General features: G+C 51.6%; 2 protein-coding genes across 2 annotated transcripts; both read left to right on the plus strand.

The window, feature by feature from the left end:
* Positions 1–5010: 5010 nt before the first annotated feature.
* On the plus strand, positions 5011–6685 carry LOC138847018 (zymogen granule membrane protein 16-like). Its single transcript, XM_070064549.1, has 3 exons — positions 5011–5224; positions 5366–5498; positions 6273–6685. The coding sequence occupies exons 1-3, from the start codon at positions 5170–5172 to the stop codon at positions 6628–6630; spliced, it is 546 nt and encodes a 181-aa protein (XP_069920650.1). The 5' UTR covers positions 5011–5169; the 3' UTR covers positions 6631–6685.
* Positions 6686–16529: 9844 nt separating this feature from the next.
* LOC138847082 (zymogen granule membrane protein 16-like) lies at positions 16530–17988 on the plus strand. The gene is made up of 3 exons (XM_070064766.1): positions 16530–16584; positions 16726–16858; positions 17634–17988. The coding sequence occupies exons 1-3, from the start codon at positions 16530–16532 to the stop codon at positions 17986–17988; spliced, it is 543 nt and encodes a 180-aa protein (XP_069920867.1).
* The last annotated feature ends 9706 nt before the right edge of the window (positions 17989–27694 follow it).

The following is a 27694-nucleotide window of genomic DNA, read 5'->3' on the forward strand; positions in this document are numbered from 1 at the left end:
AGAAGAAGCTCCTGGCTCCTGGCTTCAGCTCAGCCCAGCTTCAGCCATTCTGGTTACTTGGGGAGGGAACTATTGGATGGAAGAACTTTCTCTCTTCCTGGCTCCCAGCTTCAGCCTGGTCCAGCCCAGCTGTTGCAAGAAGGTGTCAGAGTCGACCACCCGAAAAACGTCACCAAGAGACACGTCTCTTATGCAAACAGCACGGGGAAGTTTTATTGATTATCCAGCATGCTGGGGCTGTCTGATCATCATGAACAGAGCAGCCCCGAATAACCAAAGGTTAGGGTTTATAAAGGCAAAAACCGCAAAACCGGGAGAGGGGGGAGAATACACAGTTGCTAAGCGGTTGCTAATATCTTACAATCAGCAATTATGATTTTAAGACATAGACAAATCACATCTTCATTATTAGCCCAGGTAACCCAGGTGCAACCTTTCTACTTTTAAGCTTGAGCAATCATGCTAGGGGGTTTTTGTGCGTTGCCAAGGGTGATGTAGTGCACTGCTATTGTCCGACTAGTTGAGATCATAGTTTCAGACCAGAGTCTCACGGTGGGGGGGTGCTTTCCCAGAATGCAGTCTCAAGGGCTCCAAAATGGAGTCCCTACTGTCAAGGTGCTACTTTACTCTGTCTTATTTTCACAGCTGCACCAGGAAGGTTTAAACCTGTAAGCTTAAGCTTAACTTTTTACATCCGCACATATACAATTTTAACTCTTCAAAGGTAGGGAGTAAACCAGCAGATTGGAGCTCTCACTCCCTTTCTTTCTGCCTCTCAAATAAAGAACACATTAAAAATTAAAAAAAAAAAAAAAGGCAAGACAAACATACATTGTCCGCGCTAAAGTGAATTTAGGACATTTTGGCTACCAATGAAACTATGACTCCAAGCCACATTTACTGAGTATCTGTATGCCAGGACTCGACCGGCAGTCTTCATGGGGCCTGCTCTTAGGAAGTTAACTTAAGGAGGACGGACAAGCAAACAAGCCTCACAGACCAGCAATGAGAGCCGGCAGCCCGCGCAGCCCAAGCCCCTGCTGTTCTCAGCGTGTGTTCTCTGTGTGTGTGGAATTCTTGGGGAGGCTTCCAGAATAAGTCTCCCTGATGGGTGTGGGGAGAGGGGAGACGGGGGAGGGGGTGGACTCAGGCCTTTCTAGTCGGACAGCTTCATGGAGGGCATGGGAACCCCCAAGGTCACGGTTCTGGGCTATGTTGTCTAACCAGAGGCCCAGAGGAGGCTAGGCCCAGTGGACATGGTCCCCAAGGGACAGGAAGCTCAGTGAAAAATCTCCTGGTTTCTCCCTGAATGCCTCCACAATTGCTACTCTTGTTTAGTTTATTTTCTCTTTGTTTCCAGAACACAGGACAATCAAACACCCTAAGGCAGGGATCCCTATCTGTCTGAGTTGTCAGCATCAGCCTTATCCAGTTCCTCTACCCTGAATAAGGTGCTCTCCAAGTGGCCGTGGGGTGAATTCCTTCCATCAGGGGGCGCTGTCGTTGCTTTGTGTCAGGGAGAATTCCTCTAACAACCCCAGCAGATTTGGTTTATTTTCTCCATCAGGAGGCTTCATCCTTGGTAGATCACCTGAGTTCTGTTTTTTATTGCTTAATAAAATATCTGAGCCCGGGTCCTTTGTAAAGCAGAGGAGATTTCTCCAGCTCACGGTTTTGCAGCTGAAAATCCAAGACCTGGCAGCCCCCCTGACTCCCCCCCTGGTGAGGGCCTTGGTCTGCATCTCGCCATGGCATCATGGTGGGAGTGTGTGCAGGGGGAGAAGGCAGTCATGTGGGGATACAGAAAGCCAGAGAAACTCAGGAGCTGTGCTGTGTGTGTGTGTGTGTGGTTTTTTTTTTTGTTGTTGTTGTTGTTTTTTTTTTTTTTTTTGATAGGCAGAGTGGACAGTGAGAGAGAGACAGAGAGAAAGGTCTTCCTTTGCCGTTGGTTCACCCTCCAATGGCCGCCGCAGCCGGCGCACCGCGCTGCCGAGCAGTAGCCAGGTACTTATCCTGGTCTCCCATGGGGTGCAGGGCCCAAGCACCTGGGCCATCCTCCACTGCACTCCCAGGCCACAGCAGAGAGCTGGCCTGGAAGAGGGGCAACAGGGACAGAATCCGGCGCCCCGACCAGGACTAGAACCCGGTGTGCCGGCGCCGCAAGGCGGAGGATTAGCCTAGTGAGCCGCGGCACCGGCCCTGTTTTTGTTTTTCTAACGTGAGGTGCAGAGAGAGAGAGAGAGAGAGAGAGAGAGAGAGAGAGAAACACTCTCATTCACTGGTTCACACACCCAAATGCTTGCAAAAGAATTTCGCACTCTGCCCTCAGAGCTTAGTGAGTTCCCAGGAGAGAGAGAGAGAGAGAGAGAGAGAGAGAGAGAGAGAAACACTCTCATTCACTGGTTCACACACCCAAATGCTTGCAAAAGAATTTCGCACTCTGCCCTCAGAGCGTAGTGAGTTCCCAGGGTTTGTGCTGCCGTGGCGTCCAGGCTGCTCACCCCAGGAGCAGGGGCCCGGTTACCAGCCCTTCACCTGGTGGGACAGCTGGATGCAACCCACATGACTGACTCCACTGACCCCACTCCACACGGGCTGTGCACAGGGGCCGCGGTGCCCATCTGTCCTTCACAGCGTGGCCTCCAGGAACCATGCCTGCTGGAGCTAAACCCTCCAATTAGATCGCCCCACAGGAAACCTGCTTGGAGAATGCCCTGGCCCAATGACAGCTTTGGCCCTCTCTCTCTCTCTCTCTCTCTCTCTCTCTCTCTCTCTCTCTGCAGTCCCTCCCTGCTAACCTTCTCACTGGCCATACAAGTCATGTTACCTTCCCCCTCTGGAATCTTTAAGTATAATAATAAAAAAGCCCTTGTTTCTGTTATTTCATGCGTTTTCTTCAGCTGCCTCCTCCGTCTGACCCGACAGATGCCCCCTGGCCCCACGAACAGAAGCCTTGTCCTGCTTGAGGCTCTCCCGGGGAGTGGCTGTCTTGGCTGATGGCCACTCTCCAAAAACAGACTTCCAGACCACGATAGCGGGCGAAGCTGGTGGACATTCAAATCTGCCACCCACCCCAGGCCAGCCTGTTTCCTGTTAGTAAATACGGGACGACACCTGTGTCATGTTATTTGAGGGGATGAAATGACATACAATAATATGACTGGGCAATTCTCGGAGACAGGTGTTTGATTGTCCCGTGTTCTGGAAACAAAGAGAAAATAAACTAAACAAGAGTAGCAATTCTGGAGACGCCAGACAAGAGGACTCGGGGCTTGAGGTGGCAAGAGATCCACCCTCGCGGGGCCGAAGGAGTCTGACACCCACTCCGAGGTTCCAGACCCAAGGGTGGGCTACAGCTCCAGGACCTTTCTGCCATGGTGTCTGAGAGTCCAGGGCAGGGGGGCACCTAAAGCCCAGCCCCACCCTGCCCCAAGGAGGACCTGCACCCCCTCAGCGCCTCAGCTTGCCTCATGCTCCCTGGAAGGACATCTCTTGGGAGGGGGGCAATTTGCAGCCCAAGTCACGCTTCTCAGAGACAGAGATGGTTTGAGAAGCGGCTGGCAGGTTGAGGCTGGCTGGCTGGCTAGCCTTGCTAATGTACAAGATAGTCCCCATGATGTGATAGAACGCATAAAGTGGTATATGGTTGTACGGGCGTTTGCCATGCCATTCTTTAAACTTTACTGCCTGCTTGGGGTGTTTTTGCCTTTTTTTATTTTTTGTATCAAAATATCAGAAAAGAGAGGGAAAAATTCTTTTTTTTTTTTTAAGATTTATTTATTTGAAGGTCAGAGTTACACAGAGAAGAAGAGGCAGAGAGAGAGAGACAGAGAGAGAGAGAGACAGAGACAGAGGTCTTCCATGTGATGGTTCACTCCCCAGATGGGGGAACATCCATAGCAATCCATCGGATCGGCTCAGTTCTGGCCATTGCGGCCATGTGGGGAGTGAACCAGTGGATGAAGACTTCTCTGTCTCTCTCTCTCTCTCTCTCCCTTGCCACACTGAATAAATAAAATAAATTAATCAAAAGCTTCTGGTGACCATGCCTCAAGCTTGTCCTGCCCCTCCTGGCCTTGGCACTCAGCCAAGTGGACCCCACTTTGTCATCCGTAAGCTTTACGAGAGGGACAGACCCTGCCCAACACCTGATGCCAAGAGGTTGACCTTGTTTGCTCAGGAGGTGAGCTTCACTTGATAAAGAGTAGGAGGGGCCGGCGCCCCAGCTCACTAGGCTAATCCTCCACGTAGCGGCGCCGGCACACTGGGTTCTAGTCCCGGTTTTCCCTCTTCCAGGCCAGCTCTCTGCTGTGGCCTGGGAGTGCAGTGGAGGAAGGCCAAAGTGCTTGGGCCCTGCACCCCATGGGAGACCAGGAGAAGCACCTGGCTCCTGCCTTGGGATCAGCGCCATTGGAGGGTGAACCAACGGCAAAGGAAAACATTTCTCTCTGTCTCTCTCTCACTGTCCACTCTGCCTGTCAAAAAAAAAAAAAAAAAAAAAAAAAAGAGCAGGAGGGAGGGCTTGGAGCTGGTATAAAAGTTCTCCAAGGTTCTAAGGGGTTACCTTGCACCTGAAGCTCCCAGGTGAGAGGTGTTAGGGATTCCTGGGTCTGCCTTTGAGGGGGTGGGGATTCAGATCTGATCTGGTCTGGGGAAGGGGATGCCTGGATTGAGTGGCAGGGAGTGTTAGTGAAGTGGGCACCTGGGTTGAAGCTATCTTGGGTGCAGAGATGTGTCAGCTGTCAGTTGAAGGACTAGGAACCTGGGACACTCAGGTGACTGGGAAAGGCCAGGCGTGTGTCGGTGGACAAAGAATCGTGACAAAGATCCATCTGCTGGTTCACTCCCCCACATGGCCGCAATGGCCAGAGCTGGGCCAATCTGAGCCAGGAGCCTGGAGCTTCTTCCAGGTCTCCCAAGGGGGTGCAGGGCCTCAAGTGCTTGGGCCATCTTCCACCGCCTTCCCAGGGCACTAGCAGAGAGCTGAACCTTGCTGGAGCAGACCAAGGAACACCAGGTCTGGAGGATGCACTGCAGGCTGTGGACAGTGCTGTGCACCTTGAGCCTGGGTCTGGCTAGGTGGGAGCTGAAGGGTCAGGCCACCCGGAGGCCAGAGGGAAAGGGGGAAACCTCCCCCCTCCGCTCTCTTCTTCCCCCTGCAGCCTCACGATGTGGACCTTCATGCTCCTGGGCCTTCTCTGTGCCTCGGCCTCTGCCAGTGCCAGTAAGTGAGCCGCTGGGACTCTGGGGGCGGGTGGCGGGAAGGGGCCCCTGCTCGGCTGGTGGCCAAGGCTTGCAGGGCTGCCCCTGAGCGGTGGGAACTGGGAGGTCCTTGCCTCCAAGCCCCCCTTTCTTTCCACTGCAGTCCAGGCCAGGTCCTCCTCCTACAGTGGCGAGTACGGAAGGGGAGGAGGAGAGCGATTCTCCCACTCCGGCCTCCAGCTGGAAGGGCCCATCACAGCCATCCGTGTCCGGGTTGACAGCCGCTATATTGTGGGGTAAGGCTCTTCCGCGTTCCTCAAGCTCTTACTAGCTCAGGAAGTGCTCTTTCACTCTGGGCCACCTGTGCCTCAACCAACAGGTCCCTAGTGAGGCAGGATATGGGGATAGCTGTGAGAGGACTCGGCTTCCAGAACCGTACCCTTTGGACTCCTCCCTCCCCGAATATACCTGGTGGTGGCAAATCATTAATAACCACTAACTCTCAGGGGCCTGGAAGTCGACCAGCCCAGCCCACCCGCCTTCTGCGGTTTAAAGTTTCTTTCCAATATCCCTGCTGGGTGCCCTGCAACTTTGCTCAATGCCTCTCTTGAGCAGTCCCCACTCCATTGCCAGTTGGAAAATTCTATCACATGCAGAGCCAAAGTGTGTCCCCTGATCCTGGATCTGCCTCCTGGGACAGCAGGGACAAGCCTCTTTCCTCTCCCACAAGGGAGCCACTCAGCTGTTAGAAAATCCCTTTGCTTCCACAAGTGCGGGAATATGGCAGGAGCATCGTAGGAGGCTGGACTCCAAATTCAAGGCCTGCCACGTGCTGTGTGTGGGCGACTCTGGGCAAGCTGCCTTCCTTCTCTGCACCTGCTGCCAGCCAGGCCAGGAGCTGAAGTTCTTTGTGTGGTCCTCCAGGGCTCACCCGGCCTACACTTTTGGGGGAACTAGCAGGGACTGCTCATGCTAGTGTCCAGTTTGGAGGACTCCACGTGCAGGTCAAAAGGTCCTGAACTCTGATGACCTAATCAGTGTCCCCGTTCCTGCCCTCCCACCCATCCCAGTCTCCAGGTGCGCTATGGCCAGGTGTGGAGCGACTACGTGGGTGGCAACCTGGGAGACCTGGAGGAGATCTTTCTGCACCCAGGGGAGTCAGTGATCGAGGTGTCTGGGTCATATACTAACTATCTGAAGACCCTGAACTTTTTCACCAACTACGGTCGCATCCTGTCCTTTGGGAAAGGCACAGGCGTAATCTTCTATGCTGTCCCCTTGGAGCTGGATGTCGTGCTCCGATTCATCAGTGGCCGAGCTGGCTTATTCGTCAACGCCATTGGCCTGCACTGGGACACCATCCCAGAAACTACCCCAGCAACTGCTGAGCCCGCCTCCTCCGTGGCAGGGCCCCGTGGTGGGGTGTGACAACTCCCTGATCACCATTCCCATACAAATGGCTCAATAAAAGGACATGGCTAAAGCTGGTGTGCATGTGGGTGTGTGCAGGCGGGACCCACTCTTGGAGGGCGGTGTGACTCTCAGCTCTGGCTACCTGCTGCTAAGAGTGGGAGCACGAGGGAGACAGGTGTTGAGAATCCTGGGCTCTTCCGTACATCACAAGGAGAGGAGACGCTGGTTTGTACCAACTCTTTTCGGGGTTAGCTCTTGAGAATGTCTGTCCAAACAGGAGTTCTGAAGGGAAGGCTCAGCGGGGGCACACCGCCGAGCCCCAGGTGTGCCTCTCTGGCGCCCTCCCCCCTGAGAAGGGGCTGGCTTCTCTGACCAAGGGCTGTCCCCCCTCCCTGGAGCTCAGCTGCAGGTGGGTGGCCTGCACCTCTGTCCTCCCATCTGTCCCAGATGCGATCTCCCTGCTGAAGTTTCGCCCCAGTTTGTGCTTAAGGACTCCACCCCATTCCCCAGGCCAGTTCTTCCTCGTCTTTACCCCTAACCTGGTGCTCTTGCTTAGCCCTCTGGGAACTGGCGCTCAGGCAGATGAGAAGCCCGTGGCTGAGACACACCCATGTCCCATGTTAGAGCGAGTGGGTTTCATTCCTGACTCCACCTTCCTGCTGACGTGGCTCCTGGGAGGCAGCAGGGACGGTTCAGGATGGTTCAAGTGCCACCCACACGGGAGAGCCGGTTGAGTTCTCCTCCAGCTTCTGCCCCCACTCCCACCTCTCTAACAAACAGAAAATAAAAACAGGGCCGGCGCCGTGGCTCATAGGCTAATGCTCCGCTTATGGCGCCGGCACACCGAGTTCTAGTCCCGGTTGGGGCGCCGGATTCTGTCCCGGTTGCCCCTCTTCCAGGCCAGCTCTCTGCTGTGGCCAGGGAGTACAATAGAGGATGGCCCAAGACCTTGGGCCCTGCTTTCCATGGGAGACCAGGAGAAGTACCTGACTCCTGCCTTCGGATCAGTGTGGTGCGCCGACCGCAGTGCACGGGCCTCGGCTGCCATTGGAGGGTGAACCAATGGCAAAGGAAGACCTTTCTCTCTGTCTCTCTTCCTCACTGTCCACTCTGCCTGTCAAAAATAAAAAATAAAATTAAAAAAAAATCGGAGAGTCTTTCCTTAGGGACCCACCATTTCAACAGTGTGAACTTGGCCAACACCACAGCCAAAGTGGAAATTCTGGGGCAGGCACTTAGTATGGTGGATAAGTTGCCACTAGGGGCTGGGTGCCATATGTGAGTGCCTGGGTTCAAGGCCTGGCTCCACTTTCGTTTTTTAAGACTTTTTCAAAAAATATATTTATTTGAGAGTTACAGAGAGGCAGAGGCAGAGCCAGTAGCAGAGAGAGAAAGAAAGATGTCTTCCATCTGCTGGTTCACTCCCAGATGGCTACAACGGCCAGAGCTGGGCCAATCTTAAGCCAGGAGCCAGGAGCCAGGAGCTTCTTCTGGGTCTCCCACGTGGATACAGGAACCCAAGGACTTGAAGCATCTTCTACTGCTTTCCCAGGCCATAGTAGAGAGCTGGATCACAAGTGGAGTAGCCGGGTCTCGAACCAGCGCCCATACAGAATGCCAGCACTGCAGGCGGCAGCTTTACCCACTACTCCACAGCCTGGCTCCACCTTTGATTCCAGCTTCCTATTAATGCCAACCATGTGGGAGGCCTGCATTGAGTTCTGGGCTCCTGGCTTCAGTCTGGCCCAGCCTGCCTGTCGTGGGCATTTAGGGAGTGAACCAATGGATGGGACATCTCTGTCTGCCTTTCAAAGAGCATGAAAATAAAGCTTTTACAAAAGTAAATTCCAAAGTAGAGACATTTTCATCTTTGATTGCCCCAAGTACAAGGGGTTAGTTAGAATTCAGGGGAAGCATTAGGATGGCTGGATAGAGTCAGTGAGGACACAAAGTGGCTTTGGGAAGAATTTCGAGGACTCTAAAATACTGGCAGTTTTAGGTTTTGGTGGTAGTGGTGGGCAGTAACATATTGCTTCCCATACATTTCTTTGTGTCACGGGCACTGTCAAAGACATATTTCTTCCCAATTAGACAAAGAGAAGCTATAGACACGTAATTTTGTTAGAAAAAATTTTAAAAAACCCCAAGCACTATAAAAATAAGCCCACCACTAGCACGTTTTTATAACAACTCCTTGGGTGCCAGATGTTGCTGTGGATCCATTCTGAGAGGAGGATGCTGGTGGGGGCAAGAGGCGTGGAGTCACCACACAGATCCCAGGTGTGGGTGAAAGCAGGCCAGATGCGAGCAGCTGGAAGACTCATTTATTTCAGTTGGTACAGCAGCGTATAGAGCCAAGGCAGCCAATCTGGTCAAGGGGTGGTCTATGCCCTAACCAATCACAGCGTGTTGCCAGGCAGTTTCGAAAGCCATCCAATCACAGCGTGTTGCCAGGCAGTTTCCAAAGCCATCCAATCACAGCCTGTTGCCAGGCAGTTTCTGTTTCTGTGGCCACCTTGCATGGCCTTCTCATTCCACCACAAATTCCATCACAGAATATTATGCCATTGGAATTCTTTTTGAGCTATCAATATCATAGATCTTACCCTTTTCAAGTGTGCAAGTGATTTTTAGTATATTTGTAAGGTTTGTAAAGCCTTCATTGCCAATTCCAGAATATCTAAGTAAAAAAAAAAAAAAAAATCCGAGGCCATGAGTTGTCTCCCCAGCCTCCCTTTAGCCCAGCAGAGTCATGTTCTCATGTGTGAACCTGAGGAAGAATTAAGTCAGGCTGATAACAAAGCCATTGCCTTACATACTCATTTGTGGTGAAAACATTTACGATCTACTTTTAGCAATTCTGACGAAAGTCACCATTCCATGTGATCTATTGATCACTAAAGGCTGCTTCTTCCTTTCACCTGAAACTTTGTATGCTCTGATCAACATCTTGCCTCTCTCCATCCATTGTTCCACCAAACCTCTCATGACTAACACTTTTTTTATTGGTAAAGATTATTTATTTGAAAGGCAGAATGACAGAGAGGGAGAGACAGGGAGAGATCTTCCATCCACTGATTTACATCCTAAACAGCTACAATTCCTGGGGCTGGTCCAGGCTGTAATCAGGAGCCTAGAATCTCATCTAGGCCTCCCACATGGGTAGCAGGGACCCAAGCAGTTAGGCCACCCTCCACTGCTTCCCCAGGTGCATCAGCAGGAAGCTGGATCAGAACTGGAGCAGCTGGGACTCAGATCAGCCTCTGATACGGGAAGCCGCTTAGCCCACTGTGTCATTACTCTGGCCCCTGCTGACGGCCACCCTGCTCTCAAATTCTGAGTTGGTATTTCTTAGATTCTACACCTAAGTGGGATGTGGTATGTATTTGTCTCTCTGTGCCTGATTTCCCTTAGCATAGTGCCCTTCAGGTTCACCCCTAGGATTACAAAGGACAGGGTTTGGGAATACAGCTGACTCAGAGGTCATCAGCACATAAATAGTGAAGTTCAAGTGCTACAGTGAAGTTCATGTGCTGGGTGTGGAAGAAGCCATTCAGGAAAGCAACAGGAATAGAAAAGGAGAAAGGCAGGACTAAGCGAACTGGGAAACACCAGTGTTGGTTGGTACAAAGAGGAGGCAGTTACAGAACTATAGAAGGGGGGTTAATGTTGCGGCACAGCAGGTTAAGGCACCACACTGCATCCCATACTGGAGTGTCCGTTGGAGTCCTGGCTACACTCCTTCTGGTCCAGCTCCCTGCCTCTGATAATGGCTCAAGTGATTGAGTTCCTGCTACCCATCTTGGATGGAGCTCCTGGCTCCTGGCTTTATGCAGGCCCAGCCCCAGCTGTTGTAGGCATCTGGGGAGTGAACCAATGGACGAAAGATCTCTCTCCTTCTCTCTGTCTGCACTCAAATCAATAAATAGGGAAAAAAGAACTAGAGAATGGAGTGGTATGGGAGGCAAGGAGAAGGCAAGAGAGAAATTCCAAGAAGTGGCTAAGGCCAGGAGAAATGCAGAAAAAGAAAGATCTCCATTTGTTCCATGGTGGCCATGAGGAGGTCATTCATTATCTTGACAAGCACAGCTTCAGTGGCCTGCAGGAATCAGCTGAATCAGGCTGCAATTTGCTAAGGAATGAATGGGAGGTGAGGATTCCCAGAGGCGAGGGCTATTTCAAGAAGTTTGTGTCTAGAAAGACAAAAATAAGCTGGTAGTCATAGCTCTGGGGACTGTGATGTTGCTGTGGATCCATTCTGAGAGGAGGATCATGGTGGGGGCAAGAGGGGTGGAGTCACCACACAGATCCCAGGTGTTGGTGAAAGCAGGCCAAAGGTGAGCAGCTAGAAGACTCATTTATTTCAGTTGGCACAGCAGCTTATAGAGCCAGGGAGCCAATCTGGTCAAGGGGTGGTCTATGCTCTAACCAATCACAGCCTGCTGCCAGGCAGTTTCTAAAACCAAGCCATCCAATCAAAGCCTGTTGTCTGTCAGGCTCCATTGTCATGTTGTTTCCGAAGCCATCCAATCACAGGCTGTTGCCAGGCAGTTTCCATTGTCAGATGGCATCCTGGCATGACCTTCTCTTTCCACCATATTTCTTCCTTTTCGTTTATTTTTGAGCAACAGGAGGCATGATTCTTGGCCAGACCATTGTTGACCCCGTTTCCATGTGGTCTCTGCACGTGGCTGTGCTTCTCTTAGGTTGTCTCCCAGGGGATCTTATCCATCGTTGACTAAGCAGTGCTCACAAAGGGAGGGACAGGAGTGCTTGCTCAGATAGGGATAGGAATGAGAAACAACGGTAATCAGGAATGGCGTGACTGCACACAGGCTGTGGGCCGTTTGAGTGGCTGACCAGAGCTAGTGGGGTATAAAGCAGTAGCAGATGTGGCTATGGGCTCTTTCTCAGGGTAGGATGATAGGGCAGATGCATCCGCTAACAAGGCAGACTCTCAGTCTTGTTCAGCTGGTTCTTTTTGGCTGAGAGTTGCAGGCTTGATGTTTCTGGCTGGTACCCAAATAGGCTGTCCCGCATTCTCTGGAAAGACACAAGCATATCCACGCCGCTAGGTTAGCAGAAGCCTTTTTACAGGCGTTGGAATCCAGGGCCTGAATTCTGTGTTCACTTCGAGATTAACGGCAAACATGTGGATGGGATGGGGTCTAGCAGCTGTCCTGAGAGCCTGGGTGCCTGGGGACTGCCACAAACGTGGGGATCCTCACTGGGTGCAGATGGGATGACCTCGCATGGGTTATTGCTTGGAGATCGTCTAAGTTCATCCCATGGATACTTGGGGGTGGTTGTCTAGGCATTGCTGGGTTGTTTGCTACATTGTCGTTTTCACTGTTGGAGCTCTCTCTCCCTAAGTTTCAACTGTTGCCTGTGAGGCAGCAGCCTGAAGTGACAGGCTCTTATCACTCACAGACTCACTATATTTGTCCTGTGCTTAGTGGGGGACTTCCTTGATTCATTAGGTCAAGGCCGCATGCCCACACGGTGTCTCCGGAGCGTCACCTCTCTCGAGTGAGGGACAATGACATGCTTCCGAATTCTGGCATGATCAGTCCTTATGTGAATTCGCCGGGCGAACCAACAGTAAAAGGAGGAGCTGAGAAGCGGCGTTAGGCTTCTGGGTGGTGTGTGCCTGCCTAACCTGGAGTGACTTAGACCAAGGACAAGGACAAGGAAAGGGGCATAGGAGCGGGTCTACAGGAACACCTGTCCTATTTTATACACGCAAGTGTTCAGCCTGATTCTAGAATCACAGACAAAAGCCAGTTAGGATCTTTTCGATTAAACTTGTTGTATTTTGTCTTTGACAGGTGAAGGAGGCTCAGTCCCACCATGGGGTCTGGATTGCACCAAGACTCGAAAAGAGGGCAAAGGCTGCTTTGTCACTTTCAGGGCCACACAGGAGGGGAGGATAAGGCAGGGACCCAGTGACATGGCCAGCCATGGCCTCCCAGTTCTGCTGTCACTTTTGCAAAGTCCTGAGAAGAACTCCCTGGAACTCCTTGTCACACATGACAAGTTCAGGTTGCTCTGAGCTAGGTAGCTCCGCTGCCCTCTTGGTCGAAACACAACCTGTGTTGCTGGTCCTTTGAGAGAGGAGCTGTGTCATTGGCCCAAAGGAGGCAGGAGCATGTGAGGGTTCCAAGCTGCTTCCCCCATGGTGTGGGGGTGCAGGGGGCATTTTATAGATGACGCAGCAGACAGCTGGTGTGTGGAGATGCAGGTTGGGCAAGTTCTCATTGGAGGAGCTTGGAAACAGCCAGTGTGGCACTGGCTCCTGCATACAGCTGCTTTGCCAAGCAAAAAGCTGAAAAGGCAGAAGACCTTTGGACTTCCATAGCCTGTAGCACTGGGGCTGGGTGAAGTTTAAGGCAACGTCCTTGACATTTTCAGGGGCAGTAGGCCGGGCCCCTGGGTTAAATGGAAAACGGGGGCAGGGGTTCGGGGCAACAGATTAAGCCACCGCTTGGGATGCCTGCATCCCACATCACAGTTCCCGGTTGGACTCCCAGCTGCTCCACTTCCACTCCAGCTCCCCTAATGCATCCTGGGAGGCAGCATATGATGCACAAGTGCTTGGGCCCTGCTGCTCATGTGGGAGCCCAGAGAGAGTCCCTGGCTTGTGGCTTCAGCCTGGCCTAGGCCTGGCTGTGTGGGCACGTGGAGAGCGAAACCGTGGATGGAAGATCCCCATCTCTCTCTCTCTCCCTGTCACTCTACCTTTCAAGGAGAAGAAAATAAACACGTTTTAAAATTGCCAAAGAGAGGACCGGCATTGTGGCACAGCGGGTTAAACTGCCTACCTGCTACACCAGCATCCTATAACTTATTTTATTTTTACTTTTTATTATTTTTTATAGAAAGCTTTTTTAATAAACATAAATTTCAAAAGTAGAACTTTTGGATTCTAGCAGTGCATCCTGTAAGTTGAAGTGCTGGTTCGAGTCCTAGCTACCTGCTTCCCATCTAATTCCCTCGAACACGCCTCGGAAGGTAGTAGACAAGGGAACAAATATTTGGGACCCTGTCACCATGTCTGAGACCCTAAGAGAGAAGCCTGGCTCCTGGCTTTGGGCTGTCCCATCCTCAATGTGGTAGCTATTAAAAATATATTTATGTCTTATTTGAAAGAGTGGCAGAGAGAAAAGAGAGAAAGAGAAAGATCATCCATTCCTGGCTTCACTTCCCAGATGACCACAACGGACAGGTCTGGACCAGGCCAAAGCCAGGATCCAGGAGCTTCATCCGGGTCTCCCACATGGGAGCTGGGGTCCAGGCACTTGGGCCATTCTCTGCCTCTTTCCCAGGCGCATTAGTAGGGAGCTGGGTTGGAAATGGAGCAGCCGGGACACGAACTGGTGCCCATACACGGGGTGCTGGCATTGCCGCCAGCAGCTTTACCCACAACGCCACAACGCCGGCCCCCTAAATAAATAGTGTTACAAATTCTAGTGTGAACAGATGGACAGGTGGGAGCTTGGTGTTCCACCGCCTTCCCGCTCTGCGCTGGTGCTTCAGTCACTACATGGGCAAATGTGGACTTCTGGAAAGGACCGGGCGGGGCCCTGGGACCCCTTCAGGGCCTCTGTCTTAAGGGTCCTGGGAGTTTCCTGCAGGCATCAAGGGAGAGAATCAGCAGAGAAAGGCAGACAGAGGACAAGGGACAAGGCCAAGCCCATTGGCTGGGTGAGGAGACAGTTCCGTCAAAGGGTACCTGAAGGCCAAGGAGAAGAGAGGAGACACCTTGGCATTCCTGGCCTGGGTGCACCTGCGCTCCCGGAAGTGCGCCGCCCTACTTCAGGCTCTGGAGGGTGGGACTCCCTTTACCTTCTGGGCTGAGCCCCCAGTCCCAGATGATGAGCCAGCTGGAGGGGAGGGTGTGGGATGCCCTGAGCGACGGGTCAGGAGCCACTGATAAGCAATGCTACTTACTCCAGACCCTCCCTGGCCTCCATGCTTCTGTCTTCTTGGAAGACCTGCTGACTCAGAGGGGTCACAGGGGCCAGTCCTGGAGACGCCAGACAACAGGACTCGAGGCTTGAGGTGGCTGAAAGATTCACCCTCGCGGGGCCGAAGGAGTCTGACACCCAATCTGAAGTTTCAGACCCGAGGGTGGGGGAGGGCTCCAGGACCTTTCTGCCATGGTGTCTGAGAGTCTGGGGCAGGGGCCCAGCCCCACCCTGCCGCAAGGAGCACCTGCACCCCCTCAGCGCCTCAGCTTCCCTCATGCTCCCTGGAATGACGTCTCTTGGGAGGGGGGCAACTTGCAGCCCAAGTCACCCTTCTCAGAGACAGATGGTTTGAGAAGGGGCTGGCAGGTTGAGGCTGGCTGGCTGCCTAGACTTGCTAAGGTACAAGATAGTCCCCATGATGTGATAGAACTCATAAAGTGGTATATGGTTGTACGGGTGTTTGCCATGCCATTCTTTAACTTTACTGCCTGCTTGTTTCTCGTTTTTTTTTTTCTTCTTTTTTTTAATTTTGTATCAAAATATCAGGAAAGAGGGGGAAAAATTCTTTTTTTAAACATTTATTTATTTATTTGAAAGTCAGTGTTACACAGACAGAGAAAAGGACGCAGAGAGAGAGAGAGAGAGAGAGAGAGAGAGAGAGGTCTTCCATGTGATGGTTCTCTCCCCAGATGGGGGAACTTCCATAGCGATCCATCGGATCGGCTCAGTTCTGGCCATTGCAACCATGTGGGGAGTGAAGCAGTGGATGAAGACCTTGCTCTCTCTCTCTCTCCCTTCCCACACTTAATAAATAAAATAGTTAATCGAAAGCTGTGGTGACCATGTCTCAAGCTTGTCCTGCCCCTCCTGGGCTCTGGCACTCAGCCGAGTGGACCCCACCTTGTCATCCCTAAGCTTTACGAGACGGACAGACCCTGCCCAACACCTGATGCCAAGAGGTTGACCTTGTTTGCTCAGGAGGTGAGCCTCACTTGATAAAGAGCAGGAGGGAGGGCTAGGAGCTGGTATAAAAGTTCTGGAAAGTTCTAAGGGGTTACCTTGCACCTGAAGCTCCCAGGTGAGAGGTGTTAGGGATTCCTGGGTCTGCCTTTGACGGGGTGGGGATTCAGATCTGATCTGGTCTGGGGAAGGGGATGCCTGGATTGAGTGGCAGGGAGTGTTAGTGAAGTGGGCACCTGGGTTGAAGCTATCTTGGGTATAGAGATGTGTCAGCTGTCAGTTGAAGGACTAGGAACCTGGGACACTCAGGTGACTGGGAAAGGCCAGGCGTGTGTCGGTGGACAAAGAATCGTGACAAAGATCCCATCTGCTGGTTCACTCCCCCACATGGCCGCAATGGCCAGAGCTGGGCCAATCTGAGCCAGGAGCCTGGAGCTTCTTCCAGGTCTCCCAAGGGGGTGCAGAGTCCCAAGTGCTTGGGCCATCTTCCACCGCCTTCCCAGGGCACTAGCAGAGAGCTGGATCGGAAGTGGAGCAGACGGGACTTGAACCGGTGCCCATATGGGATGGCGGCTCCAGGGGCGGAGGACTCACCTACTGCACTCCAGCGGCCAGCTTGTCGGTGTTGGCTCTGATGCTGGGTTCAGGAAATTCAGCCGTCTCCAGGCTGAGGCCTATCCTCCATCCTAATTCAGAAAGTCAATGTCCTGGCTGTGTCAGGACACAGCGCTCGCCAAGAGTGAGCGCTGACCTTCTGCTTGGAGGGGAAAAGGAGGGCGTGGCTACAGCCAGACCAAGGGCGGGCCAGAGACAGTTGGCCCCTGGAACATCAGGTCTGGAGGATGCACTGCAGGCTGTGGACAGTGCTGTGCACCTTGAGCCTGGGTCTGGCTAGGTGGGAGCTGAAGGGTCAGGCCACCCGGAGGCCAGAGGGACAGGGGGAAACCTCCCCCTCTGCTCTCTTCTTCCCCCTGCAGCCTCACGATGTGGACCTTCATGCTCCTGGGCCTTCTCTGTGCCTCGGCCTCTGCCAGTGCCAGTAAGTGAGCCGCTGGGACTCTGGTGGCAGGTGGTGGGAAGGGGCCCCTGCTCGGCTGGTGGCCAAGGCTTGCAGGGCCGCCCCTGAGCGTTGGGAACTGGGAGGTCTTTGCCTCCAAGCCCCCCTTTCTTTCCACTGCAGTCCAGGCCAGGTCCTCCTCCTACAGTCGCGAGTATGGAAAGGGAGGAGGAGAGCCATTCTCCCACTCCGGCCTCCAGCTGGAAGGCCCCATCACAGCCATCCGTGTCCGGGTCTACAGCTTCAATATCATGGGGTAAGGCTCTTCCGCGTTCCTCAAGTTCTTACTAGCTCAGGAAGTGCTCTTTCACTCTGGGCCACCTGTGCCTCAACCAACAGGTCCCTAGTGAGGCAGGATATGGGGATAGCTGTGAGAGGACTCGGCTACCAGAACCGTACCCTTTGGACTCCTCCCTCCCCGAATATGCCTGGTGGTGGCAAATCATTAATAACCACTAACTCTCAGGGGCCTGGAAGTCGACCAGCCCAGCCCACCCGCCTTCTGCGGTTTTAAGTTTCTTTCCAATATCCCTGCTGGGTGCCCTGCAACTTTGCTCAACGCCTCTCTTGAGCAGTCCCCACTCCATTGCTAGTCGGAAAATTCTATCACGTGCAGAGCCAAAGTGTGTCCGCTGATCCTGGATCTGCCTCCTGGGACAGCAGGGACAAGCCTCTTCCCTCTCCCACAAGGGAGCCACTCAGCTGTTAGAAAATCCCTTTGCTTCCACAAGTGCGGGAATGGGGGAGGGGCATCGTAGGAGGCTGGACTCCAAATTCAAGGCCTGCCATGTGCTGTGTGTGGGCGACTCTGGGCAAGCTGCCTTCCTTCTCTGCACCTGCTGTCAGCCAGGCCAGGAGCTCAAGTTCTTTGTGTGGTCCTCCAGGGCTCACCCGGCCTACACTTTTGGGGCAACTAGCAGGGACTGCTCATGCTAGTGTCCAGTTTGGAGGACTCCACGTGCAGGCCAAACGGTCCTGAACTCTGATGACCTAATCAGTGTCCCCGTTCCTGCCCTCCCACCCGTCCCCAGTCTCCAGGTGCGCTATGGCCAGGTGTGGAGCGACTACGTGGGTGGCAAGCTGGGAGAGCTGGGAGACCTGGAGGAGATCTTTCTGCACCCAGGGGAGTCAGTGATCGTGGTGTCTGGGTCATACGGTAACTATCTGAAGACCCTGAAATTTTTCACCAACTACGGTCGCATCCTGTCCTTTGGGAAAGGAAGAGGTGTAATCTTCTATGCTGTCCCTTTGCACCGGGACGCCGTGCTCCGATTCATCAGTGGCCGAGCTGGCTTATTCATCACCGCCATTGGCCTGCACTGGGACACCATCCCAGAAACTGCTGAGCCCACCTCCTCCGTGGCAGGGCCCCGTGGTGGGGTGTGACAACTCCCTGATCACCATTCCCATACAAATGGCTCAATAAAAGGACATGGCTAAAGCTGGTGTGCATGTGGGTGTGTGCAGGCGGGACCCACTCTTGGAGGGCGGTGTGACTCTCAGCTCTGGCTACCTGCTGCTAAGAGTGGGAGCACGAGGGAGACAGGTGTTGAGAATCCTGGGCTCTTCCGTACGTCGCAAGGAGAGTGACGCTGGTTTGAACCAACTCTTTTCGGGGTTAGCTCTTGAGAATGTCTGTCCAAACAGGAGTTCTGAAGGGAAGGCTCAGCGGGGGCACACCGCCGAGCCCCAGGTGTGCCTCTCTGGCGCCCTCCCCCCTGAGAAGGGGCTGGCTTCTCTGACCAAAGGCTGTCCCCTCTCCCTGGAGCTCAGCTGCAGGTGGGTGGCCTGCACCTCTGTCCTCCCATCTGTCCCAGATGCGATCTCCCTGCTGAAGTTTCGCCCCAGTTTGTGCTTAAGGACTCCACCCCATTCCCCAGGCCAGTTCTTCCTCGTCTTTACCCCTAACCTGGTGCTCTTGCTTAGCCCTCTCGGAACTGGCGCTCAGGCAGATGAGAAGCCCGTGGCTGAGACACACCCATGTCCCGTATTAGAGCGAGTGGGTTTCATTCCTGACTCCACCTTCCTGCTGACGTGGCTCCTGGGAGGCAGCAGGGACGGTTCAGGATGGTTCAAGTGCCACCCACATGGGAGAGCCGGTTGAGTTCTCCTCCAGCTTCTGCCCCCACTCCCACCTCTCTAACAAACAGAAAATAAAAACGGAGCCAGCGCCGTGGCTCATAGGCTAATGCTCCGCTTATGGTGCCGGCACACCGAGTTCTAGTCCCGGTTGGGGCGCCGGATTCTGTCCCGGTTGCCCCTCTTCCAGGCCAGCTCTCTGTTGTGGCCAGGGAGTACAATAGAGGATGGCCCAAGACCTTGGGCCCTGCAGCACATGGGAGACCAGGAGAAGTACCTGACTCCTCCCTTCGGATCAGTGTGGTGCGCCGACCGCAGTGCACCGGCCTCGGCTGCAATTGGAGGGTGAACCAATGGCAAAAGAAGACCTTTCTCTCTGTCTCTCTCCCTCACTGTCCACTCTGCCTGTCAAAAAAAAAAGACAAAAAAAAAAAAAACCAAACCAAACCAAAACAAACAAACAAAAAAAACCCAAAAACACGGTGCAAGGAGAAGCATCAAGATTACAGAAGTTATTGCGCCAAGGAGAAGAAATAGCCAGGATTTCCATGACCAGTTGTCAGGCCACAAATCCCAGCCCTGCTTGGCCTGGTCCTGGAGCTGCTTGGCTTCGTCCAGGAAAAGTACGAATTTGGATTTGTACCTGTCCAGTCTGATTGACCGAGAGACAACATTCTTCCTAGAACATGGCACAGACACCCCCCAGAACAGCACTTAGCATGTCCAATTTCTTTCTTTCATAACCTTTTGTGACTTCCACACACCCTCTTCAACTTACTTGAAACATGCCATCATTTCCATTCCAGTCTAGAGTAAACTAGCCATCAGGATTCTTACAACCATGTCCTTTCCTTATTTAAAAAGCTCTTTCCTTTTTAACCCTTCTTGCCAAGAACACTCTTTCCTTCTAAACCTTACTTACCAAGCACACATTTTTATCCTTGTGATGTTTTCCATAGAGCCTGGTTGGCTCTTTCTACCTTACCAGAAGTCTGAGGTCTCCATGCAGAGTGAAGGTGCCTTACAAATCCCGTGTGATCTAGAGCTCTGGTTAAGGCAATCAGTTTGCTAACTGAGCAAAAGTTCCTGGGGGCAGAGCACGCTTCAATAACGTGCCATGCCGTAACAGTTGCATACCCTGAGAAGCAGGTCCCATCTGACAAAGCTGCTTCCATCTTGAACCAAACTTCATGTGTGTTAGTCAGGGGGCTGTCTTTTAGGTCCCTTCTGCTGGCATAGATCAAGTCTATAGTCTCAGCAGAGGAGTGGAGGGGACCATTTTCCCCCTGGGTTAGAGTAGAGCAATGCCTTATTTTTACCTGAGGGTTTTTTAGAAGGAGGACCTGATATTTTAGTATTCTGCAATCTGTGAGCCAGTGAGAGCCCTTTTGCTCTAATAGAGAATTTATTTGGTGTGGGGTATAAAGGGCGATGTCTTGTCCCACTGTAATTCTAGATACCTCCTCTGTCAGCAAGGCAGCCGCTGCCATTGTCTTTAGGCAGTGAGGCTATCCTTGTGCAACCATGTCTAAGGTTTTAGAAAAGTAGCCCACAGGTTGCTTAACAGGTCCCAGATCCTGAGTTAACCCTCCTAAGGTGCCTCCCTGCCTCCCAGTGAAGTACAGCTGGGAGGGTCTCTCTGGGTTTGGCAGTCCTAGCACAGGGCTTTAGTCATAGCATCCTTTAGTTGAGCAAAGGCTGTGGTTTGCTCTTCCCCCCAAAGGAGGGGTGTCTCTGCTTTGGCTGCCTGTCGAGAGCCTGGTTTAGGAACTGTGCTGTTTTCCTGTATCTGGGAACCTGATAGAGAAAACTGGGACTGCCTGAAGTTTGCAGAAGTAGGAATTTGCTGCATGGCCCATATCCTCTCTGGGGCAGGTTTTCTCTCCCCAGGGGTGAGGATAAGGGTTAAATAATTAACACTCTAATGGACTAGCAATGCTTTGTTTTCCTCTGGATACCCAGTAGCCAGTTTTGCTAGGAAGTTAAGCCAATGTACAAGACTAGAGTCTCAGGCTGGGAAAGGAGACAGACTAACAAATCATTTACATTTAACCATCTACATTATGGACTATTGTGCACCCCCCTTAAGAGATAGGCCCTTTAAGTCCTCAGTGAGGACCTGTCCAAATAGGTGCAGGACTATCTGAGTTAGCTGTTACTGAAAGCCCTGTGTTTAGGAACTGGCAGGGAGGGCTTTCTAAGCTTAATGCTATTGGATAGACTTTTAAGGCCTGGCTGGGTGTGTGAGGCCCAGACCTATCCATGGGGTGCTGGAAGAGAATTGAAAGAGATGCAAATCCCCTTTAAGGGAGGCCCCCTGCTGACTTGCATTACATGGCTGGACTAGGAGGAGAGCTGAATAGGAGGCTCATAGAAATAGGCAACTTGTGTTTCACTGACCCTAGGCCATCCCCTCAATAGCAGTGGCTGGAGCTGTAAGCTGAGCGGAGGCTGGGCAGAGCCAAAGGCTTTTTTTTAGCTCAGGGCCACAGGGTCTGCGGTTCTGAACCAGGAGTCCTTCGACACCCAGGGCAGTTCCGTGTCCAGTGGCCTTGCTCTTGGCAGCGCTGACAGAAGGCATTTGCTGTCATGACACCTGCTTGTCCAATGCCCTGGCTCCTCATATCAGCAACAGGTGTCGTTTGGGGTGCACTGACCTTGCTGGGTCTCCTTGACGGCAGATCAGCATGTAAAGCAGCCATGGATTGGCCTGTTGCCCATCCTCTGCTGCTTGCTTGCTCCTCATTCTCCTGGTCTCTAATAAAGTAGACCAAATAGGCAGCCTCTATGATGTCAGTCAAGGGGGTGCTCAACCCAACCCTGATTTTTGAAGATTTCTTTAATATCAGGGTGAGCTAAAAATCTATGGTCATGGGCAAATTCTGACACTTAGTATTTTCCTGCGAGTTAAGACCGCGCTCATGAGGAGAACTATGACCCTTTAGGTAAGATCCACTGTGGTGACCTGCTTGCATACTTTGAGGTCATCAGTGCAACTTCCTATCTATCCCTCAGTTTGGTTTAAAAGGGGAGTTCTGCCCATTTACCGCGTACACCGAAAAATCGATCTAGCTGTCACATCAGTTCATAGTTTAACCTCTTTTTCTGGCTATGCTGTTTGGGGCCCTATACTGTGGCCAGGCATTATTACAGAAAAGGTCAGTCATCTCTTATATCAGGTCTGGGGATCAAACCGTACATCACAGTGGAGAGTCCTGCAGAACAGTAGTAACTTCCCTTCTGGAAGAGAAAAGAGGAGAAGTGAGGCAGCGAGTCGGGTCTCTAGCCTGACTTCCTGGGCTTTCAGATTTAACTGGCATTTGACCAGTGCTTACTGCATAGCCTGACTTAGAGAGGAGAAATGGTGGCAGAGGTCTCTGCCATCCCTTGGCTTCTGGATATTTACCATGTAGCCAGTGGGCTATGGGCCTGGGTTTCCGGGTTTAACTAGTCTTACTGTGTAACCCATAAGTTTAGGTTTTGGGCTTCCGGGCTTTCACCGTGTAGCTGTGGACACTAGAGTTTTCTTGGGCTCCTGGAACCCAGTGCTCTAGCATCTGCCGCATAACCATCCCCTGTTGGCTCTAAGTCTCTTTTGGAACACTTTCTCCCTTTTGGCTAGACCTCTGTTTGATCCACATTTGAACTAGCAATGCCTGGTTGTTCAGCGTTAGCTGGACGGAGACTATGTCAGTCCCTCTTTAAAGGATCTGGCTTCTGAGCCAGAGACTGGAGCAGCTAGAAAGAAACACGCTTATAACTGAAGTTTAGCATCATTTCACATCTTGCCACCACTTTTAATCTAAACAGCCTGATTGGTTATTATCTCTGCAAGATGAGAGATCTATCTTTTGACATCTCCAGGGGCCCTCTGGAGATACCACAAGTCCAGAGGATTTAGAACTTTGATTTTCAGAAAGTCTGTTAAAGGTGCCAAGAGAACTTAGAATATCTGGTCAAAATAGAATTCCTTAACATCCTGAAATGACAGCCATTCATTAGTCAGGGTGATTTTAACACTTTTCGACCAGATCTGTCATAATGATATTTAACAATGCTTTTCATCAATCTGAACTTAACAGAGACGGTAGAGTACACAATAGATTACTTTGGCAGAACATGAATTCTAGGTCTCTTGTTGTTGACTAAACCAGAAATAAAAAAAAAAAAACCTTGAACATAAGAGTTAGCACACAAAATCATCACATAACTCAGAATTATTTAACAGAGTCAAAAAGAGCTTACATGACCTAACTTTAGAAATGGCAGAGCAACCGATTAAGCAGACATTGTTAAAAAGAGATGTTACAGTTTTTGCAAAAACAGATTTAAGATTTACGATTGAGACCATTTCCAGATATTTACCAACATTAGTGCACATTTTTTAAAAACCCCATTGTTATAACAGAAGATCAGACTTCAACTTTAGGTCAGTGTAATTTTGGCATTAGCACTCAACTTGAAGAAAACTCGTAAACAATATTTTAAAATTGTAAACATTTGAAAACTTTTCATGACTTGCTCACACCTTCTGAAACTTTACACCCGTAGTTACTTTTACATAGTCTTGAATTGTCATGTATGGACAACCTTTGAGAATACATGCTAACAAACTCAGTCTCTCTTATCGAATTTGAGATGCTAAAAGTACACGTAATACATTTTCCCAAGTTTTACTTAGCACCGATGCCTAGATGACTTAAAACACTGAGTTATTAATGACTACCACACCATTATCTGAATTAAAGTCAAAACTCCATTTCCCATGCCTTTAAGTAACATGAGGGTAACACCTGAGCAGCAACAGGGACACTAGTGCATGTTTACAACTTTGAAAAGAAACAAGTTTAAAGCATATCAAGGACATGTAAAACTGAGCAAGGGAGCCACCGCACAAACCCAAGGGCTTTTGCATTAACTCAATTCTCTGAACCAAACTGTACTGGCTTACTTTAGTTAACAACATAAAGGCCTGTATACACAGAATTTACTCTCATTTTCATAAGACCACTCTAGCTGGAAAGCAAAAACATGAATACACCTTTTACAACATTTTAATACATTTCACATAACCTGAATTGACTCAAGCAGCTGTTACTTTAACAAATTTTAGAGTCTCATCTTTGAGAGTTCCAGGGATCCGACTGGAAGCCCAATGTTGGAAGACTCGGTTTAGATTTTTTTTTTTTTTTTTTTACAGGCAGAGCGGACAGTGAGAGAGAGAGACAGAGAGAAAGGTCTTCCTTTTGCCGTTGGTTCACCCTCCAATGGCCGCCGCGGCCGGCACACTGCGCTGATCCGATGGCAGGAGTCAGGTGCTTCTCCTGGTCTCCCATGGGGTGCAGGGCCCAAGCACTTGGGCCATCCTCCACTGCACTCCCAGGCCACAGCAGAGAGCTGGCCTGGAAGAGGGGCAACCGGGACACCCGGTGTGCCGGTGCCGCAAGGCGGAGGATTAGCCTAGTGAGCCAGGGCGCCAGCCTTGGGTTTAGAATTTAAACTGTCAGAGTCAAACGGTTTAACGTAAACAACTTCCCATTGCAGTTTTCCCAATCAAGACTCATAATGGCAATAAAAACGCGAAAACTTCAAGACAGGTGAACGCTCTCAGATAAGTCAGGGACAGCAGCACAGAAAAGAACTCATCATCAGCGAATGAGCCCACTGCTTAGGCGTCCATAACTGCAAAGAGAAAAACCCATCAGGTTGGAAAGGTTGATGGATTAAGGGTCTCGCTCCCTTAGGTGAGGCCAGCAGTGGTACTGAATTGGAAATTCCTCCCGGGGAGGAAAAGAGCTGCCCTGGGGGCGCGCTCCCTAGAGATATCTGGCTATGCCTGCCTGGGTGCGGCAGGCCACGAGGACTGGAACAGAGTGCAGAGAAAGGCTGTGGTCCCCCATTTACAGGGAAGACTGCGCACACCGGGGCCTGGCAGGACTAGCCGTGGGGTTGGGTAGGTGCGCCATTTCACCAAGAGTGCTGGGAACCTCCTATAATTCAACCAAAGCCAGATCAATTAGGACTACTGCAGACACTCAGTCAATTACAACAGATAGTAAACTTTAGCTCTTTTCCAGATTTAGTCCTCAGGCAATCAAAGCTTAGCAACAGGAATAGTTCACAAAAACTTTAAGACGCACCAGAGCTACCATAAGCTGCAAAGATGGAAAACTTTCTACCAGGTTGGGAAGGGTTAACAGGTAACAGCTTTTCCCTTAGGTGGAGAGACCAGTGGAATTTCCCTCTCCCTTTCTCCTGGCCAGTGGTATAGGAATGGAGATGAGGAGAGCAAAAGAGTGGGGGAAGGAGCCCCGGGGGGAGGAGGAGGAAGGCAGAAAGCAATGGAGGACTAGACATGCCCTCACCTTCCGCTATGAATCTCAACTGGAGGAGAGCATAGGGAAAGGCCCTCCTGTCTGGGGGCTGAGTGGGGTTCGAAATCTCCTATCGCTCAAGGTTACCCACTACCTAGTTGTCTGAGTTTACCTGGAGGGCCAATATTAGCCTCGACCGAAGCTAAGCCCTGCTCGCGTAGCAGTAGGCAGCGTGACCAGGCGTCCCTCCGAGAGAGAGACCTGGTCCTCGGGTCGCATTCCGGCTGCCAGGAAGCTGAAGAGAGCTCAGGGGGTCTCCAGGCTCTCAGCCAACTGCCCTTCCTAATTTCCCTCCCGTTCCTTACAATCCCTCTGGAGTTTCGGCCATAGCTAAGCCATGGCCGGGGGGACTCCGCGTTCTCGGAGAGCTGTGGGGTGCGGCACACTCAATGGTCACCTCCACAGATCTGATCCCGCTTGAGGGAAGGAATACTGACCTCCGATGTCCTCAAAATCCCTTCGTGGTTGCCAAAAATGTTACCGGAGAAATTGCAGGGTTCTTGTCTTCGCGCAAGAAAGAATTCAGGCGTGAGACAGAGAGTAGTGGGAGGTAAAAGTAGCAAAGTTTATTAGGGAAGGGACATCCGTAAGAACGGATGGGCACCTCTCCAGACAGGACCTGAGAGAGAGTGCCCAGTCGCTCGGACTCGGGGCGGGGGGGTGGGAAGGAGCGAGGTTACATAGTTGAGTGCAGAGATTACGCCTGGCCAGACCAGGCAGCGACTCAGCAGAGAGGCAGAGGGCTGAGCGTGCAGTCCGGTTGAGGCCAGGGGTTTTTAAGGAGATGGGTCTTGCTTCCCCACCTCTGTTCCCCTTGGAACAAAGGGCTTTTGGGATGTAAATAGAAAAACTTCTATCTGAGTTTTCTCTTGAAGGTCTGAAACAAAGGACTTTATGGAAGCAAATGTTATCAGCCAGGAGGAAGGGTGGGCAGGACCCCCTAGAGGATTGGGATCTGGAGCAGGGTATCTGAAATGCAGATACTGGGCTGCACCTGAGAGACATCAGGTGGAAGGGGTCAGGCAGGGCAGGATGTGAATACCGGGCTGCCCCTGAAACACCATCAGGATGACTTTGAGATGCAGCATATGCTGGTCATAGAGGTCTTCTCTTTAGGCCTTTATGTCGCACACACATAAGCTCATAACTGACTTCCTACCTAACAGCCACATTGCCACCATTCCAGAAGGATCTGTTGTACAACACTTCCGGTCCAAGGGTCACCCCATTGGTGTCTCCTGGAAGCACACTGCAGTGCAGTCGCAGGCTCCCCAAGACTGCAGAATTGGAACGTTTAGCTCATCAGGCAACTCAGCTGAAATGCAGGGCACTGGCCCCCTGTTCTCAGCATCGGGAGCCCCCCGGGAGCTTTTAGGAGTGCCAGATGGCTTGGCTGAGCCGCCATCTGTGGGACCATGGCCAAATGTCTGTAAGTCAGAGTCCCCCCGGTTGGAAGGGCATGGCAACACAGGGAGGTTTGCTCAGCCTTGACCGGCACCATCCTGGAGGGCAGAGCGTGGCACACGGTGTGTCCTGCAGTGTACCAGGGCCCGGTCAGGTGCCAAGACAGGGGACAGGGCTGCAGGGTCGGGGAGGGGAGAGCTGCCCCTCATCCTTCATGCAATACACATTGATGGGCAACCTTGTGCTAAACTATTCTTTAAAAAACAAAGATTTATTTTGTTTGTTTGAAGGAGTCACAGAGAGAGGTAGACAGAGAGATCTTCCATTCGCTGGTTCACTCCTCAGATGGCAGCTTTACCTACCATGTCATGGTGTCAGCCCCCAAAACCCAACTTTCCAGACTTAACTTTATTACATGTGCCCTAATCTCACAATGAGACAAAGCCATAGCTCCCTGACTGACCTATGTATGTACTTATTTATCCATTCATCTGACCATCCACCCATCCATCCATCTGTCCATTGGTCCATCCGTCTGTCTGTCCTGGGCCACCTCTCTGTCCGTCCATCTGTCTGTCCAGAGTCCTGTGACTACATCCCTGTGTTAGCTGCAGCGTCATTCACAATAACCAAGCTTTTAAATCAACCTGAATGCCCATCGGCAGATGAACGGAGAGAGAAAAACATGGTGTTTCTACACAGTGAGATCCCGTTCACCCACGAAAAGAAGGAAGTCCTGGCCCTCGAGACATCCAGGACGAACAAACCTGGAGGACAGTGTGGCCAGACACAGAAGCACAAACACCCAGGGCCTCACTCAGATGGGGGAATCTCAAAAATGCTGACATCATAGTGGTCAGTTGTAGAACAGTGGTTGGGAGAGATGGGGGAGGGGTGGAAGAGGGAGGTGAGGGGGAGGATGCCAGCAGCTACAAAGGGACACTAAGAGAAGAGGGGTGTGGCCTGGTAGGGTGACCTGGTTAACAAGAAGGTGTTGGATATTACAGCTAGAAGAAGGTTTGAGTGCTTCCACCAGGGAGTGATAATAAATCTAGGAGGTGATACGCTAACCACTCTCATTCGATCCACATACGGTGCATACATATATTGAAACACCAAAAAGTGCCCCATAAATATGTACTCAAAGAGAGTCTGTTTATTACTTTCTTGCAAGATGTGTTGATTTAAAAGGCAGAGTGGCCAGAGGGAGGAAGAGAGAGAGAGTGATCATCCAT

Source organism: Oryctolagus cuniculus, chromosome 19, assembly GCF_964237555.1.
Source record: "Oryctolagus cuniculus chromosome 19, mOryCun1.1, whole genome shotgun sequence".
Classification (NCBI taxonomy): Eukaryota; Metazoa; Chordata; class Mammalia; order Lagomorpha; family Leporidae; genus Oryctolagus; species Oryctolagus cuniculus.